This window comes from Styela clava, chromosome 3 (genome assembly GCF_964204865.1).
Source record: "Styela clava chromosome 3, kaStyClav1.hap1.2, whole genome shotgun sequence".
Lineage (NCBI taxonomy): Eukaryota > Metazoa > Chordata > Ascidiacea > Stolidobranchia > Styelidae > Styela > Styela clava.
The window spans coordinates 4,817,121-4,834,309 of NC_135252.1; the positions used below are offsets into that span (position 1 = coordinate 4,817,121).

The 17,189-nt window shown below is 36.9% G+C and overlaps 1 protein-coding gene and 1 long non-coding RNA gene across 2 annotated transcripts; one reads left to right on the plus strand and one right to left on the minus strand.

Annotated features, from left to right (window-relative positions):
• Positions 1 to 4,713: 4,713 nt before the first annotated feature.
• Positions 4,714 to 5,358, minus strand: LOC120342463 (uncharacterized). The gene is made up of 3 exons (XR_005569508.2): positions 5,211 to 5,358; positions 5,006 to 5,062; positions 4,714 to 4,934 (listed from the first exon to the last, which is right to left on the minus strand). It is a non-coding gene; the product is annotated as an uncharacterized LOC120342463 (long non-coding RNA).
• A 5,849-nt stretch (positions 5,359 to 11,207) lies between these two features.
• On the plus strand, positions 11,208 to 16,039 carry LOC120343111 (QRFP-like peptide receptor). Its single transcript, XM_039412223.2, has 7 exons — positions 11,208 to 11,630; positions 12,056 to 12,187; positions 12,474 to 12,603; positions 12,991 to 13,119; positions 13,944 to 14,080; positions 14,570 to 14,805; positions 15,245 to 16,039. Exons 1-7 carry the CDS (start codon positions 11,557 to 11,559, stop codon positions 15,544 to 15,546), a joined length of 1,140 nt encoding a protein of 379 aa, XP_039268157.2. The 5' UTR covers positions 11,208 to 11,556; the 3' UTR covers positions 15,547 to 16,039.
• The last annotated feature ends 1,150 nt before the right edge of the window (positions 16,040 to 17,189 follow it).

Here is a 17,189-nt window from a genome sequence, read left to right on the forward strand (position 1 = left end):
ATATATTTACAGCCACCGTCTAGACCTCTGAAAGCTTCTTGCCCAATAGAATTGCTTGATAATGATGTATTGGAAACGGAAATAATATGTTAGCGGTCTTCTCAGTCAATGGCATTGCGATTTAGATCACCCAAAATTGATTTTCGAAACTTGGTACATATGTCCATCGTTGACTTTGAAATATTGAGCTCCAATACCAATTTCCGAAGGAATTGGTTCACATCGGACATTATAAATACCGCATCGCTAATTTTGTCATCGCAGTACCCGAATGCTGACGGCCTTCAAAGCACGACACTTTATACCACAATATCTGGCCCAAAGGTCTACGCTCCTTTCAAAAAATTTATTCAAATTTTGTTCGTGCATGATAATCACTGGGTAGCTGCGTCAAACATATTTTCTTTCAATCAGAATACCATTCAAATCTATGATAGTTCGTACTTGAAATACACAGAAAATGACAAATATGCTATTTCGCTTCTCATGCGGCCAACATTAGGAACAAACAAACTACAGATTGAATTTCCTCCCGTCCAGCAACAAACGTTAGGTGCATCATGCGGACCATTTGCAATAAGTTTTTGCATAGCTTTATGCGAAAGAATTAGACCAGAGGATATAGTTTTCCATGAGATAAATCTGCGAAAAAAGATTTATGATGGCATAAGTTCTAAACGATTGTCACCAAATTTTAATATCGACCGAAACCACAATAAAACCAATACGAAATTTATGGATATTCAGATATTTTGTAACTGCCGACTGCCCTACATACAAAATCAGACTATGATAGAATGCACTTCATGTTTGGAATGGTACCACCCGGAATGTTGCAATACTCCTGTGCCAACTGAGGCACTGGAAGATTGCAAAATTGAATGGCATTGCGAGAAGTGCAATCGATGCTAAATTTTTTCGTTATATATTCACCATTTGCCTAACTCCAATTATTTTTCAGATCCATCGGCTTCATGGACACACAAATGATCAGTCTATTTTACCTTTTGCAGTATATGCCAAAGTTAAGGGTTTTCTCTCTCTATCGATCGTCGCCAGTTTTGAGATGAAAACCACCACGATAGTTGGCACCTTGACGTGGTGTGGTGGCTTACTACTAAGACCACTAATTATCCAATGCAATAAGTGTGTCTTCTACCCCAAGTGTAAATGGGGGACCCTGATTATAAGACATTTTTTTTAGGGGCGAACTATGTCATTTTGCTATTTCTATCATAAATTGACTAGTGGGCCATGTTTAAGCGATTATAAAAATATCTTCCCCCCATACAAACCTTTAAAACTCGCTGTATAAACACTTTATTATACGTACTACTGCTGGTCTTGTGTAAATGTGGGGCCCGTAATTTTTTGAAGCAAAAAAGATCTTTTTACTAAAATATCTTCCCCCCATACAACATTTTTCAAACTCGCTGTATAAACACTTTATTATATGTACTACAGCTGGTCTTGTGTAAATGTGGGGCCCGTAATTGCAAGACACTCATTTTTTGAAGCAAAAAAGAGCTTTTTACTATTTCCATCATTAATTGGGCCTTTTTTAAGCGATTATAAAAATATCTTCCCCCCATACAAACTTTTTCAAACTCGCTGTATTAACACCTTATTTTATGTACTACTACTGGTCTTTTGTAAATGTGGGGACCGTAATTGCAAGACACTCATTTTTTGGAGCAAAAGAGGTCTTTTTGCCATTTCTATCATAAATTGACTAACGGGCCATGTTTAAGCGATTATCAAAATATCTTCCCCCCATACAAACTTTTTCAAACTCGCTGTATTAACACTTTATTATATGTACTACTGCTGGTCTTGTGTAAATGAGGGGCCCATACCTGCAAGACACTCATTTTTCGGGGCAAAATAGGTCTTTTTGCCATTTCTATCAAAAAGTGATTATCGGGCCATGTTTAAGCCAATATAAAAATATTTTCCCCCCATACAAACTTTTTCAAACTCGCTGTATTAACACTTTATTATATGTACTACTACTGGTCTTGTGTAAATGAGAGGCCCGTAATTGCAAGACACTCATTTTTGGGGGCAAAATAGGTCTTTTTGCCATTTCTATCAAAAATTGACTATGGGGCCATGTTTAAGCGATTATAAAAATATCCTCCCCCCATACAAACTTTTTCAAACTTGCTGTATTAACACTTTATTATATGTACTAATACTGGTCTCTTGTAAATGTGGGGACCGTAATTGCAAGACACTCATTTTTTGGAGCAAAGAGGTCTTTTTGCCATTTCTATCATAAATTGTCAAGCGGGTCATGTTTAAACGAGAATAAAAATATCTTCCCCCATACAAACTTTTTGAAACTCGTTGTATAAACACTTTATTAAATGTACTACTGCTGTTTATGTATAAATGGAAAGGTTCATGATTGTAAGACGCATCTTTTTGGGGACAAAATAGGTCTTTTTACCAATTTTATCAAAAATTGACGACTGGGACCGGTTTAAACGATAATAAGTATCTCTTCCACCTATCCAATCTTTGTCAAACTCGTTGTGTTTACTTCCCTTTATAAGCACTTATACTTATCTTTCTTATACTAAGCGGATATATTTGTGAGACACTTATATTTTGGGGAGAACTGTGACTTTTTGGCAATTATTCACAGTTTTTATGATTAATCTGGCAACGCATGATTTTGCATCGATGCCTTTTTCGTAAACTCTCGCATCGCTCAATTGAAATCAGAGTTCTGGCAACAGTGATCGGCGCGTTCAAAAACGAGAGATCTGGCAACGCATAAAGCATCAGCTGATTTTGCATCGATGCATTTTTTGTAAACTCTCGCATCGCTCAATTGAAATCTGAGTTCTGGCAACAGTGATCGGCGCGTTCAAAAACGAGAGAGATGTCTGCTAGGGTAACTTCGGTCCCTTGTCCCTCCATGTTCGCTATCAAGATTAACAGTTAATTAAGATGTTTGAACAATCTAACAAAAACTCCTTGGAGGAAGGGTCGACTAAGTTACGGAATATTTTCGGATTCGGTTAAAAATGTAGTCCATTATTAAACCACTGCTTTTTTTGTAGATTTTCACTTAGTGGACACTTAGCAAGTACGGCAGGTAATTTATAAAAAAAAAATTTAAATTAATAACAAATCAGTACAAGTCAGCCCGGGTATTCAAACATGTGATGATTGACGTGAGAAAAAAATTTGAAGTCACGTTTAGGATATTACATTGAACAACAATGGAAAAGGTACATTGGAATCAGTCAAGCTTCAAATGCTAATGGCATTAATGAAAAGAATATGCGACATGAAGACTGAAGTTTCCATCTGAGACATTGGAAGACGCTAAAACCTTAGACTTGATAGTGTGGAAAGCTTTCTCACAATGCAGTAATAATGGGACATATATTTATAATATCATTATACAGGCTTTAAGTTGAACTATATGTTTAATTAAAATACCTATCTTTGCTAATAAATGCTGAAAACCATTTATTTCAATCTGCTGAGTGATTAGGGTCAGAAATTTGCTGTAGGGACCATCACCAGGGCTGGATTTACCAATAGGCTAGGCAGGCTGAAACCTAAAGCCTCGAAATTCGGTTTCGAAGTTTGTAAATCTTTTGAAAACTTGACAAGTTTAAACCCTACGAAAAGTATATATATATAAATTAGGCTTTTCAGAATAGAAAATTCTGTACACAACTGGTTTCAACCACATTGTAAACAGCCATTATTGCGTCGTTTGCATCATAATAAGGGAAATTATTATTATGCGCATTCTGCTGGAAGTTTCTATGTTAAAGTATGGCTGTAGCGGTTGTTTGATCAAAGAAATTGAAAGCAAAACTGACTACCTCAAGTAATTTTTTATCCTTTTAATTAAAAATTCGCACCCATGAATGGAGAGAATGAAAAGTTTAATTCACTCATATTTTAAAATTTTAAGCAATGACATGTGATGTTGTTTAGAGAGAAATTCTGAGCTCAAAAATATGAAGGGGGTTCTCATGGTCTAAATCCAGCCCTGAACATCACCAATTTTGTGATAGGTAGGTACATGATGTCAACATATGAACTGAGTTAGGCCATTGGATTTTGAAAGGTGTACCAGAAATGTACATAGTTACATGAAATTCATGAAATATATATCATCCAATAAAAACCAAAATAGGTCTTTCGTTGAACGCCAGTTGTGGTCCCGGTACCGGTATTCCAGTATTCTGTCATCCCAAGCAGTTGGAGCGCATATCCCACAGAGCACGGCGCGTTGGCAGAATCTCATGGTCTAGTGAGAATGACGTCATCGGAAACACCGCGCTCATTAAAATTTCAATGAACGATTATCAAAAATCTTGACCATGTTTATCATGATAAAAATATCAAAAAAGATGTAAAAAATATTCTATTCTCAAAACTGCTCGCGTATACAATGAAAGATATCTAGAAAATTTTAAAAAATGCAAATTTCTGCTCTGATGATCACATTCCCCATAAGAGCTAATGTTGAAATTGTTTTTTTTACATCACTTTTCTTTTTGCGCGTAGGATGGGTTTTTAATGAATAAGGTCTATTGTAGAAGCTTGACGGGGTGTGACCTTATGCACCCTGCTTGCTACGCAAAGACGAAGGGCGCTGAACCGTGCGCCAATATTTTTCAGTCTAAACGCTCTTAGAGTCTAGCCTATCCCAATACAGCAATGGTCCAGACAATCCTCTCCAAATTATCCCGTCTTATAACTGAGATAAGCAAACTGAAGTCCACAAGCCCACAATACGCAACTTTAAACACAGGAGAATTGTAGCCTAATGTGTCGTGAAATTATCAAGCACTTGCTCAGCACAAAATATATAATCGAGATGTCAGATGGAGCCAAATAGATTACGGAAACAGATGACAAATACAGATAGAGATGAGATATAGATAGAGAGAGGTTTTCTAAAGAAAAGAAAATACACTATAAATTTGCCGCATAAATAACTAACATGCAATCAAATTATATCGCTTACCGACTGTTTTTAGCCAAGGTCAACAATATATCGAATCTTTTATGTAACTGCAGAACACTGAAATAAACATGAACAAATAAGCACCACAGTAACAGTACTTAACCCTACAGCATTAATTGTGGCAATAAATATAATACCAACAGTATTTCATCCAAATAGGACTACTACATAACAAGCCAAATGCAATGAAATACAGAAAACTCACCAAGAATATTTCACAAAACAATCAAAACGCAGGACAGATTCACAAAATGCAGTTCAACAATCCAGAGTTCAATGCAGCAAATTTTAAACTATTAGCAAGTTAAATAAGCATGATACAAAGGAAACCATAATTAGCCCACTATATTTAATATGATACAGCTTTTTCTAATGCTAAATCGCCATAGAAGTAACGCATTGCAACAGCAAACTAGCTGTGCACATTTACAATTTCGGCCCTAACGCGAGCGATATAATAACGATGTAAACACGCAAATTGCAGTAGACAGAAACCTTCTCGGCTCGGTCTACAGATAATAGAGAAACACATCAAATGAGACGTTTGCGACGTTGACAAACGAAAAGATGCAAACGTGTCAGCAATAAAGAAATAGACACTACCGGCACTGGAGATCTAACAGCAATAGCTTACTTTACAGAATATAAAAAATACATGTTCACAGGCGGCGCCGCCCCGTACATTTGTTATATTTATCCCCATTAGAATAGTGTGATTAGGCGCGTGTGCCAGTTTGCAGTTGTTTGATTGCGTTTCATTGATATTTTCATACTGTTGTAGCGTACCGACAGTCTATGAAATAATTATCCAAGTTCAGAATATCTTCCAATATGATCTGACGTCAAGTTCCCTCTCAATATTCACTCCAGGTCATGCTATTTTATTCTATTTATTAATTATCCTCCAATGAAACGGTTAATACAACCAAACACTCCGAAGAAACGGAAAGCACACAACAAAAACAACAATACCAGGCAGTGAAATGTAAGAAAACGAAATACACCATAAAAACACTAAAGAAGTTACTTATAATTTGAAAAACACGCTGAAAATTAACTTATGACAGGCATTTTAAAAGACGATAAACAATTCTATATGTGCATAACATTTGAACAGTACTGATCATAGCTAATTCCATGATAAAACAACACTAAATGAACTGCAATGGCCCTCCTGTACTGAAACAATAATATCAGCCCACTGTCTAGCATAAAAACATTCAACAAATCCCCATCCCACAGTCACAAAACAACAAACAAACATCCCCGATCACCCACCGGAGACCAGAGGCACTCCCTCAGACACTCAAAACCAAGCATCCAATCGAAAAACTGTTATGAGAATTAAGTTCAGTTATTCCTGTTGCAGTGTGCTACACTTTGTTTATATTCCGTCATTATTACATTATCGTTCTTTGTGTTGTGATCACTGATTATCGTCAAGCGACAACGGACTGCATTTGCCTTACTGCATTAGTTACGTGCCGTTACGAGTATTAGACGGTAGTCCGATTAAGTTTGGCTATACTTAGTGACTCAATGTAATTATGTTGCATGTTCTTGTATTTAGGTTAAGATGCGTTTTTAGTTTCTTAAAGCCATAATTTTGGTTGTAATAAATAAACTGTCATAACAATTTAAGAAACTAAAATCTTAAATATGGATGCATCGATGAAACCAGTGAGACTTGACCTAAATCTGAATTCTCCAAGCGCGGCAAAGGAATGGAAGCACTGGCGAAAAACATTTGAGAACTACATTGAAGAATTAGAGATGAGTGTACAAGAGGGCCAGTCTGTGAATAAACTCAAGAGGCTAATCAACTCAGTATCTCACAATGTTTATGAATATATTGAAGATGTGGACGCTTATAGTAAAGCTATGGAAGTGCTACATAACTTATATGTCAAGACGCCGAATGAAATATTTGCACGACATCTGCTAGTTACGGCAAAGCAACAAACTGGTCAATCCATCGACGAATTTTTACAAACTCTGCGTAATCTAAGTAAAGATTGTAATTTTAAAGATGTTTCTGCCGCGCAGTACCGCGACGAACTTATACGTGATTCTTTTATCAATGGTATTTTGTCAAATAACATCCGACAACGTCTTTTGGAAAACAAGGACTTGACTCTTGAATTAGCGTTTTCACAAGCTTCATCACTTGATCTGGCGCAACGTAATTCGTCAGCATATGAAGCATCTCGAATCGACGAATTGCAACCTTCGGCATTGGCCACTTCCGAAACCTCTTTCGACAATGAAGGTATAGTAACTGGCCGTATAACAGGGCGAAAATGTATATTCTGTGGATATAATTACCACAATCGTCAAAATTGTCCCGCACGCAATGCCAATTGCTACAAATGCGATAAAAAAGGCCACTTTGCCAAAGTTTGCCGATCAAAGATGAATAAATCTGAAGCCTCTTCATCTATAACGGCGTCAGTAAATCCATCAGTCCACGATTTGCAATCAGCACCACGTTGTTTACTGCCGGCAACACTTCCAGTTGTCATAGCTGGTCGCAATACAACTGCGTTGATAGATACCGGAAGCTCTCTCTCTTTTATAAACGAAAAGACTGCGAGAATGCTACGTTTGAAAATTTTGCCTTCACGGGAAAATGTAGTGATGGCTGTCCAGCATCTGCAAGGAACGACTATTGGATCCTGTTTAACTGATATGATAATTGGTAGTCGTTCATATACCAAAGTGCCTCTTAAAGTATTTCGAGGTCTTTGTTGTGATTTATTGCTCGGTCAGGACTTTCAAAGACAACATGAAAGAGTCATTTTCCCTTTTAACGGCTCTCGTCCTGAACTTCTAGTTCAATATGAATCAAAAGTATGTGGTTTAGCTGCTGCAAACTACACCCCGGCTTCGTTATTTTCTAATCTCATGAAAAATTGTCATCCGATAGCTGTCAAATCTCGCCGTTTTGGCGCGTTAGACAAAGAATTCATCGCTAAAGAAGTTTCGAGAATGTACAACGAAGGAATTATCAGGCCAAGTTCTTCGCCGTGGAGAGCACAGCCTTTAGTTGTGAAGGATCCATTGACCTCAAAACGACGATTGTGCATAGACTATTCACAAACGATAAACATTTATACAGAGCTAGACGCCTATCCATTGCCGCGAATTGATGATATGGTTAACGAACTTGCTGGATATTCCTGGTTTTCCACCTACGATCTGAAATCCGCGTATCATCAGATTCCAATATGCCAGCAAGATAAAATTTTCACTGCGTTTGAAGGCGATGGTAAACTCTGGGAATTCAATCGTATTCCATTTGGAGTGACCAATGGAGTACCAGCTTTTCAGCGGATAATGGATGAAATTGTGGAAAAAGGCAATCTGAAAGATACATTTCCATACCTCGACAATGTAACTATAGCTGGACATACAAAAGAGGAGCATGACTATAATGTGAAGAAATTTCTCGATACTGTTAAGAAAAACAATTTAACATTAAATGATGCAAAAACAGTATCAAGTGTACGAAAAATTAACATTTTGGGATATACAGTGGGTAATAATTCAGTAGCTCCAGATCCCGAACGCCTAGCTCCATTGAGAGAACTCCTACCTCCAACAAATAGTCGCGCTCTGCAAAGAATAATTGGACTTTTTGCGTATTATTCGAAATGGATTGTAAACTTTTCAGACAAAATGCGACGACTCCGCCAAGCGAAAACATTTCCTTTAGATTGCGCTACAGTACAAGACTTCGAATCACTAAAAAGAGAAATCGGAAATGCCACTTTGAGCTCAATTGATGAGCATGTTCCATTTGTTGTAGAATGCGACGCATCGGAAATTGCAATTTCAGCCACACTGAATCAAGGAGGGCGACCAGTGGCATTTTGGTCGCGTGTTCTACAGAAGAGCGAGAGGTTTTATCCTGCTGTAGAAAAGGAGGCAACGGCAATCATTGAAGCTGTGCGAAAGTGGGCCCATTTTCTGGCAAGACGTCCATTCACTATCGTGACCGACCAGCGATCGGTTTCTTTCATGCTAGATAACCGTCGTCGATCCAAAATAAAGAATAATAAAATTCAGTCCTGGAGGCTGGAACTAGCCTCTTTCAGTTACGACGTTAGATATCGACCTGGAAAACAAAATGCCGCACCTGATGCTTTAACACGTTCTACATGCGCATCAGTTTTTCCCACGTCATTGCAAGAAATACACGAAGGTTTATGTCACCCGGGCGTCACAAGACTTCTACATTTCGTCAAATCGAAAAATTTGCCTTTCTCGACTGATGACGTTAAAAGAACTTGTAAATTATGCCGCGTATGTGCGGAACTTAAACCGAAATTTTATTCCCCACCGTATGGCACATTAATCAAGGCCACACGGCCATTTGAAAGACTGAGTATGGACTTCAAGGGACCTTTGCCATCGCGGACAAAGAACGTATACATGCTAACCATTGTCGATGAATATTCTAGATTTCCATTTGTATTTCAATGCACCAATCTTTCTTCCGCTTCAGTAATAAGCTGCCTTGAAAAATTATTTGCTCTGTGCGGACTACCTGGTTATATACACTCTGATAGAGGAAAATCTTTTATGTCTGCGGAACTAAGGGATTTTCTGCTGAAACGTGGTGTAGCCACCAGTCAATCCTCGCCTTATCACCCAATTGGAAACTCCCAAGTTGAACGATTCAATGGAATCATATGGAAAGCCGTGCGTTTATGCTTGCGTACATATAATCTGCCTATCACACATTGGGAATATGTGTTACCGAAAGCTCTTCAATCGCTCCGATCTTTGCTTTGCACAGCAGTCAATGCAACTCCACATGAACTATTTTTCAACTTCCAACACCGCTCTCCCAGTGGTCATTCAATGCCTACCTGGTTGTGCGAATCAAAACATGCTTTTCTGCGGAAATTCGTTCGTTCGCACAAAAATGACGATTTGGTTGAACAAGTGGAACTAAAAAATGTGAATCCCGCATATGCTCGAGTTCGTTTTTCTGATGGGCGGGAGAGTACGGTATCGTTAAGAGACTTGTCCCCTTGTCCAGTCTCCCAACGATCTTCAAGTCACGATAGAGAGTCTCAAGACTTTTCTCCTGAAGATAGTGAAACACGTACTAATGCGTCACCACTAAATGATGGATGCAACGTCGACCGAAATGAAGAGTTCAAAATTGAAATTCCAATTAGCTCTGACAATGCTAATAATGAAAGGATTGCCACACGTCGTTCAACTCGAACTAACATTGGTGTTCCACCAGAACGCTATGGTTTTGAAATATAGACGGGGAGAATGTTATGAGAATTAAGTTCAGTTATTCCTGTTGCAGTGTGCTACACTTTGTTTATATTCCGTCATTAGTACATTATCGTTCTTTGTGTTGTGATCACTGATTATCGTCAAGCGACAACGGACTGCATTTGCCTTACTGCATTAGTTACGTGCCGTTACGAGTATTAGACGGTAGTCCGATTAAGTTTGGCTATACTTAGTGACTCAATGTAATTATGTTGCATGTTCTTGTGTTTAGGTTAAGATGCGTTTTTAGTTTCTTAAAGCCATAATTTTGGTTGTAATAAATAAACTGTCATAACAATTTAACAATCACAGTCAGACAACTGCACCCTGCCAACCACAGCACCAGCTATCAGGCCACCCAAAAAAGAACAGATCGACAGTGTCACAGCGCCCCCAGTGTCTTCAATACCAAAATACCAAATATGGAAACGACATCACATGACATCATTTAACAGATAAAACAAGGGTCGTCCACTGTATTAGCCTACAGACAGAACGTCAAAATCTGACAGTTCTGGTAATTATTATTATGGTTCTATCATGCGGAAAGTGGGGAAGAAGAAATAGCGAATCAGATCTGACTCGTGAAAGGTTCAAAGCCACAATTCCCGTTTGTACTTTTTGTAAAACTAAAATACAATACTAAAGGGAAATTTCTTTATGCTCAACTCTTAGTAACTTCATGGATCGAGTAAACTCATCCGTTTCGGGACGAATTACCAACATTAATATATAGCCTATAGCGTTGTGATGTTGCTACTTCCTGATTCAAATGACCTTTTAACCACAATGTGTTTTTGATTCTCTGTGTATGTTTAGTTATGAATAATGCAGTGCTTCCCGTGGCTTTTGCCTAATTTTACCATTTTATAAATTATCGCGTAAAGTTATGACAGGGCAGTATCAGAGTTATTATGTACATAGTAAAGACTGAATACCGCCGAACGGAGCACAGATAGTAAGTAATCAGATAGTACTGAACTCATCCCAGCCCAGTGTAATTATCTACAAGCTGAAAAGACAAGAAAGCCGCGTACTTATACTTTGTTTTTATATAGTTTTTTTTTAAATAGAAAAGTCGAGGATCTGAAGCCAAACAAGTTGTTGTCGTTATATTAACATACAGTTTTATAGAAAACTTCATCCAAGAGTCGAGGGAATTTTTCATTGATTCGCTCCCGTTCAATCAGCACATTGAACATCAATAAAACTGAAGCAATATTTCTAAGCTGAAACGATTCGATTGTTTGCTAATGGACCAACACGAACTGTCAACAAGTAACACCTTCCTGTCAACAAGTGACACCTTTACCACCTATGCAACAGAGTTAGTATTAAATTATATATATATACTATTTGCTGAGTCCCCTTGATTCTCTTTCGTTCACCACACTCACTGAAGCTATTTACGATGGGTAGCTATTTTTTTAACACCGTCAATATAGTTCTTCCTTCACATATGGCACTCATCACTGGTTTCCCGCAGTATCCGGAAAATTCGCCGTAGGAAATTTCGCCGCATAGAAAAAATCGCATGTGCATTTTGCTGTTAAACAAGTGTTCAAAACAGTTATGTTTATAGGGTTAGGGTATGCTCTTAAATAAAGAATCTTTTTTAAATAAGGCGATTCCTCATATGGCGGTTTTTCTTATGCGGCGAAATTTCCTGCGGCGAATTTTCCTAGAACCGTTTCCTGCATCTCCTTCTTGGCTGAACTATTTTATTATTTAGTGATACGTTTTTATTTTCAGGTTTTATGAACGGTCTTTCGGTGATGGCTTCATCATTGGATTCGGTATTTTGGTGTTTTTACTTATGATATTTGGAATTTTATCAAACAGCTTGGTAGTTATTGTGATTCAACGAACACGAGAATTAAAAAAGTAGGTACTCCTACCCATATACGCTATACCGGTAAAAAAATCATTTTGTTCTTATTTATATAACATCTCATTTAATCTGAAAAAGGCATTTAATATTTTCTGCGCCAAATTATTATAATAATGAGTTATTCTTATGCATTAATATGTAGGAAATTCACACCATAATTTCCAATGTTTTTGTTAAAAATGGTCACTTGCTGAGGCTGCAATACAATTTAAAACAAACTTGATAAACTCAAATTTAATTTTCCGACTATTGTATTCTAAGATCGACGTTTGTTTATAGGTCTCACTTCATGACTATTATTTGTTCTCTTTGCATCTCCGATTTGATGTCTGCAATGATCAGTCCATTTTTCTGGTATCGAAGATCATTGGGTTATGACATTTGGAATCTGCCAAACTTCTTCTGTGAGGTATTATAAGTTTTTATGATTTGAATACTGAGAGAATATGAATATTTGAGCAATTTGTCATTTGAGTAATGTGACAAATCTTACTATCCAAGAAAAGTTAATTCATATTTCGAATCAGCTCAGTTAGACCGGGTTTACAATTTTGTTTGTAAATACGTGTTTTTCCAATTATTAAATTTACATTAACTTCCATCCTATATTAGAATCTACCATCTTTTGGCAAGTCCCACACGACAAGTATTCCAATCCCATGCAAAACTGTAGAAATAAAATAAAAAGAAATGTGAGGTGCCAGAATAAAAACACTTTTTGTTTATACCGTCCGTTTCATCTGTTGTGAATGTTACGATATTTAGGTATTACTCATTTATTTCCGTTTTACTTCAGCTATTTTGGGCGGTTGATATCATGACATCATTGTCAACATCTATGCATGTACTGAGTTTTGCTATTCTACGATACATTGCTATTCAACACCATTCTACGTTTGTAAAAGTCTCATCCAAAATAGTCAATGTAAGATATTATAAAGTTTTTAATGCTTTGAAATCGTTACTTTCATGGAAGGCTTGACCCTTTTTTATCTCACTATATTGAATATGATGACTAATCATAGCGTTTTTGTTTACCATTTGAATTGATCAGACTTCATCAGACATCGGCAAACTACGGCTCGCAGGCCAAATCCGACCCGTTGAGTAATTCAATCTGGCCCGCTTGATGTTGCCACAACAAAACTAAAAATTCTGATGTTAAGCTATGAAATAGCTCGAGGAATATTATGAAATTGCAGTTAAATATAGTTTTGTCAGTTGGCTCATTGTTTTTCACTTTAGCTTTTGTGACACTGTAAATATTTTTTCTAAAATGTAACTTTTTATGTCACCTTACATGGCCGTGAAGTCTAGGTCTAGGTGGGCACAATTTTTGGCCCTTGGTCCCCTGCTTCAAATGTAAAACAACATGGCAACATTACACATCCGTAGAAAAAGTAAAATTGACTTGAAAACCAGCTTCCTGGAGTAATAGCATTAGTCAGAAAATGTTACATGAGTTTTTGTAAATAGTATTTATCCTGAAATCTACCTGTGACTCATTTAACAAACTCTGACTCTACGACATGTTATCAATTTTGTTCTGATTTACACTTATTCCCGGGTAAACTTACAGAACTGTCCATAGTCGAGATAGGAATTAATAACAGGGGCAGTCGATTGTGTAGGGTAGTTTCTAAACGGGGTTAAACTGGAGAACCCTCAACTTTTCATTAGGCACAAAATAAACTAGGTCAAGAATCAAATAATGCTATATCATTTTTATACTATCTTATTTCATGATAGATTTGGATTGCCTGCATCTGGCTGATTGCATTTAGCTGTGGCTTCATTCCATACTTCATTTTTTTCGAAGCTGATCCAGGCGTTGAGAGAAAAAAATCGGAGCATTCTTGGCCAGCATGTACATTAAAACTTGACTGGTAATTTGGTTGATTATATTACGTTAAAACAGATTGAGAATTGCATTAAATATAATAAACAAGTCACGCGATGAAACTAAAACATTGTAAAAAAATTAATAACAAGCAGTATACATATAACCATGGCGCATGATTGTTTTTCCGGCGTTAAATGAGCTGATAAACTATATAATCTAAGAAGATTTTTAGAAAGCTATTTTGCATACGCATATTGGATTGGCTGTTCATATTAAATGGTTGTTTATTCATACTAACTAGATGTACATTCATATCACTCTGGTCATCCTTTAAACTAGTGCCAGGTATAAAAGCTGAGTGGTCTAATTTCTAATCGCCAGACGCGGTCAAATACTGATAAATTTGGCCTATAGTTTAAAGTGAAGTGTAAACAACATAAACGATGATTGGGTATAGTGCCTTCATGTTTGGTATTTAGTTGATATAAAAAGTAGCTCGAAATCTTCAGTAGAATATAATTTATTTGCACAGGCTCAAGAGTTACAACATCTACGTCGTAGTCGGCTTTACTGTTTTCTTTTTTGTGCCGATGATTCTTATTGTTGTGATGTCCATTTTAATTGCTCATGCGGTTCACGTGCACTCCGTTACGTATGTGGTTACCAACGACCAATCTCTCGATAGAAGGATGAAAAAGAAGAAACAAGCAGTTTTACAATTAGTTCTTATTGTAGTGTTATTTTTTACAGGATATATACCATATGTTAGTAAGTATAATTTTTGTGGTGTTTATTTGTCAATTCATTATTCACGGGCACCATAATGACAATCTCCATTATGTATGTTCACTCAAAACGAAGTTACGACTCCTTATTTGAAGGCAAACATGTGGCTTATACACAGATGTTGGCAAACCATTGAAACGCTGGAAGTCACACTTGGGTCCACTGGAGCAAAAAAACAACAACAGATACTTTATTGAAGACGAACAGCTTGGGGGAAATGAATTCGGCAAACGGCGGTTATGGAAAAAAGCATTTTAGGCAGTAGACATTTTAATACAAGACAGTGATTCAAACGCTTACTCGCATATTCTATACTAGTAAGGCTTCTGTATCATAATTACCTATTAAAATGTATAGACATAGTTATATGACAGAATTTTTATCATAAATTGCATCAAAACAGTTAAAAATGACTTTACAGGTTACGAAACCTGGTCAAGACATCACCGCAAAGCTGATGCTGCTATTGACCACTGGTTTTGCATAGCGCAGTACTTGTTTTTGAGAGCATCAGAATGTTTGAACCCCGTGGTTTACTGTCTCAGTTCTTCAAAAATGCGCAAACACATCGGAGTATTCTTACAGAAAACTTGTGCATTCTCAACATCCAATATTAATACATCTACTTCAACACCAGGAAGTTCGACATCACGTTGTGGGGAACAAAAATCTCGTACTGCAGTATTTAAGAACAAATTTTTGCCGGTTCGAGATAAAAATTAAAACAATAATATTGAATGTGATCAATACGTCTAAACGTATAAGTCAACTCAATTTGATAAAATCCAGCATTCAAAACTGACAAACAGCCCGATTTAATTTGGAGGAATCCGATCACGTTAAAAAGACGGAAGTGTTATATCAAACTTATGGAACTAATGGCATGTTGCTCCACATTGAATGCGCATTTATCGTTATTTATCCTTGCCTTGGTTGATAGAATGACAAATGTGTTTTTTAAATTTTTTTGAAATAAATTAATCAGGCAAGGAGGTAAAAATTACAGCTTAAGATCACCATTTTGATAATTAACAAAAAGCAAAAGTGTGAAAAAATGCTAAACTGTATTCCGTGCATTGCTCCAAATAACATTATAGTATTGCTTACGTATAGTATTATTACTAATATTTATTCTTTATTCTTTACTCATGTATCGTTTGCCTGAAAAGCGTCGTATTTCCTGCAAATAAGTCGCTTTTCTAGACCCAAATTTTTGGCCTGATTTGGGGAGGGATGGGGGGGGGGGGGAGTCTTATTGGGCAAGTATTATAATTTTCATTTTTTCGGGGTTGACTTATTATTCAATTCGGGCCATATAAATGAATCGGCGTTCTCGCGCTGTGAATCTGGAATTTCAACGCTGTGAATATCATGTTATCATGTTTGAAGTTGCCGCATTCGCGTGTGCATCGCGACTGAACGGCTATTACCGATACACGTGGGAGTGCAATTTGTAAAAATTCTCAATTGTTTTTGTCAGCGTGATCTCTTATTTAAGCCATAAACATCTTTTATGTCAGCATTTATTCTCGCTATATCACAAATTTCTCTCAACATATGTTTTGTGCCACGAGGACACGATAAACACTTTATTGTTCCCAAACAACCATGGCACTTGAATAGCGCATGATTACCACCAAGTATATTCATATCGATGATAAATAAAGCACAACCGGTGTTAGCAAAACGATATAATTTGCCGACGTTTCGAATTTCTATTCAGAAAAACTTCATCAGGGCATGATATGGAAAATTGTGCTTACCATATCATGCCCTGATGAAGTTTTTCTGAATAGAAATTCGAAACGTCGGCAAATTATATCGTTTTGCTAACACCGGTTGTGCCTTATTTATTATCGGAAAATAAGTGTTGCAGCAACAGCTCAGACATGTTTTTTAATTTGCAAAAATACGAATCAAAGCAACAAATCGCAGATTAAATTGATCACTATTAAATTAATGAAGCAACACATTTTGTTTCTGGAGCCGGGATTTTATAGCAGATCGTGGATTTTTATAATGAAGATAACGAATTCGCAAGAGCGCAAAAATATGTATCAAAACCAAATATAATCAGGCAGTTTATCTCACATTATTATGTCTACAGATTGACGTGTTACGTCGAGCACAATTAGATTAAAATTGAAAGACAGTTCGAATTCCCTTAGTTGTCATGGATTGAATATTATACCCTACAAGAAAAAGTCATTATGGGTTATTTTAACGAATGCGCAAACACCTCGATCGCTCAGAAGCCGTTGCATGATAATTTGAGATTCCGATTTTACTGCCCGCGTCTTATTGGAAGGTTATATGCAGAAAAAAAACATTTTTCAGGCTTAAAAACGGGCCTCGTCTTATTTACC

Coding starts and splice junctions, on each gene's coding strand:
- LOC120343111 (XM_039412223.2), top strand. CDS start 11,557: ATGGACCAACACGAACTGTCAACAAGTAACACCTTCCTGTCAACAAGT. Junction 12,604..12,990: donor TGCCAAACTTCTTCTGTGAG/GTATTATAAGTT, acceptor GTTTTACTTCAG/CTATTTTGGGCGGTTGATAT. Junction 14,081..14,569: donor TGTACATTAAAACTTGACTG/GTAATTTGGTTG, acceptor TTATTTGCACAG/GCTCAAGAGTTACAACATCT.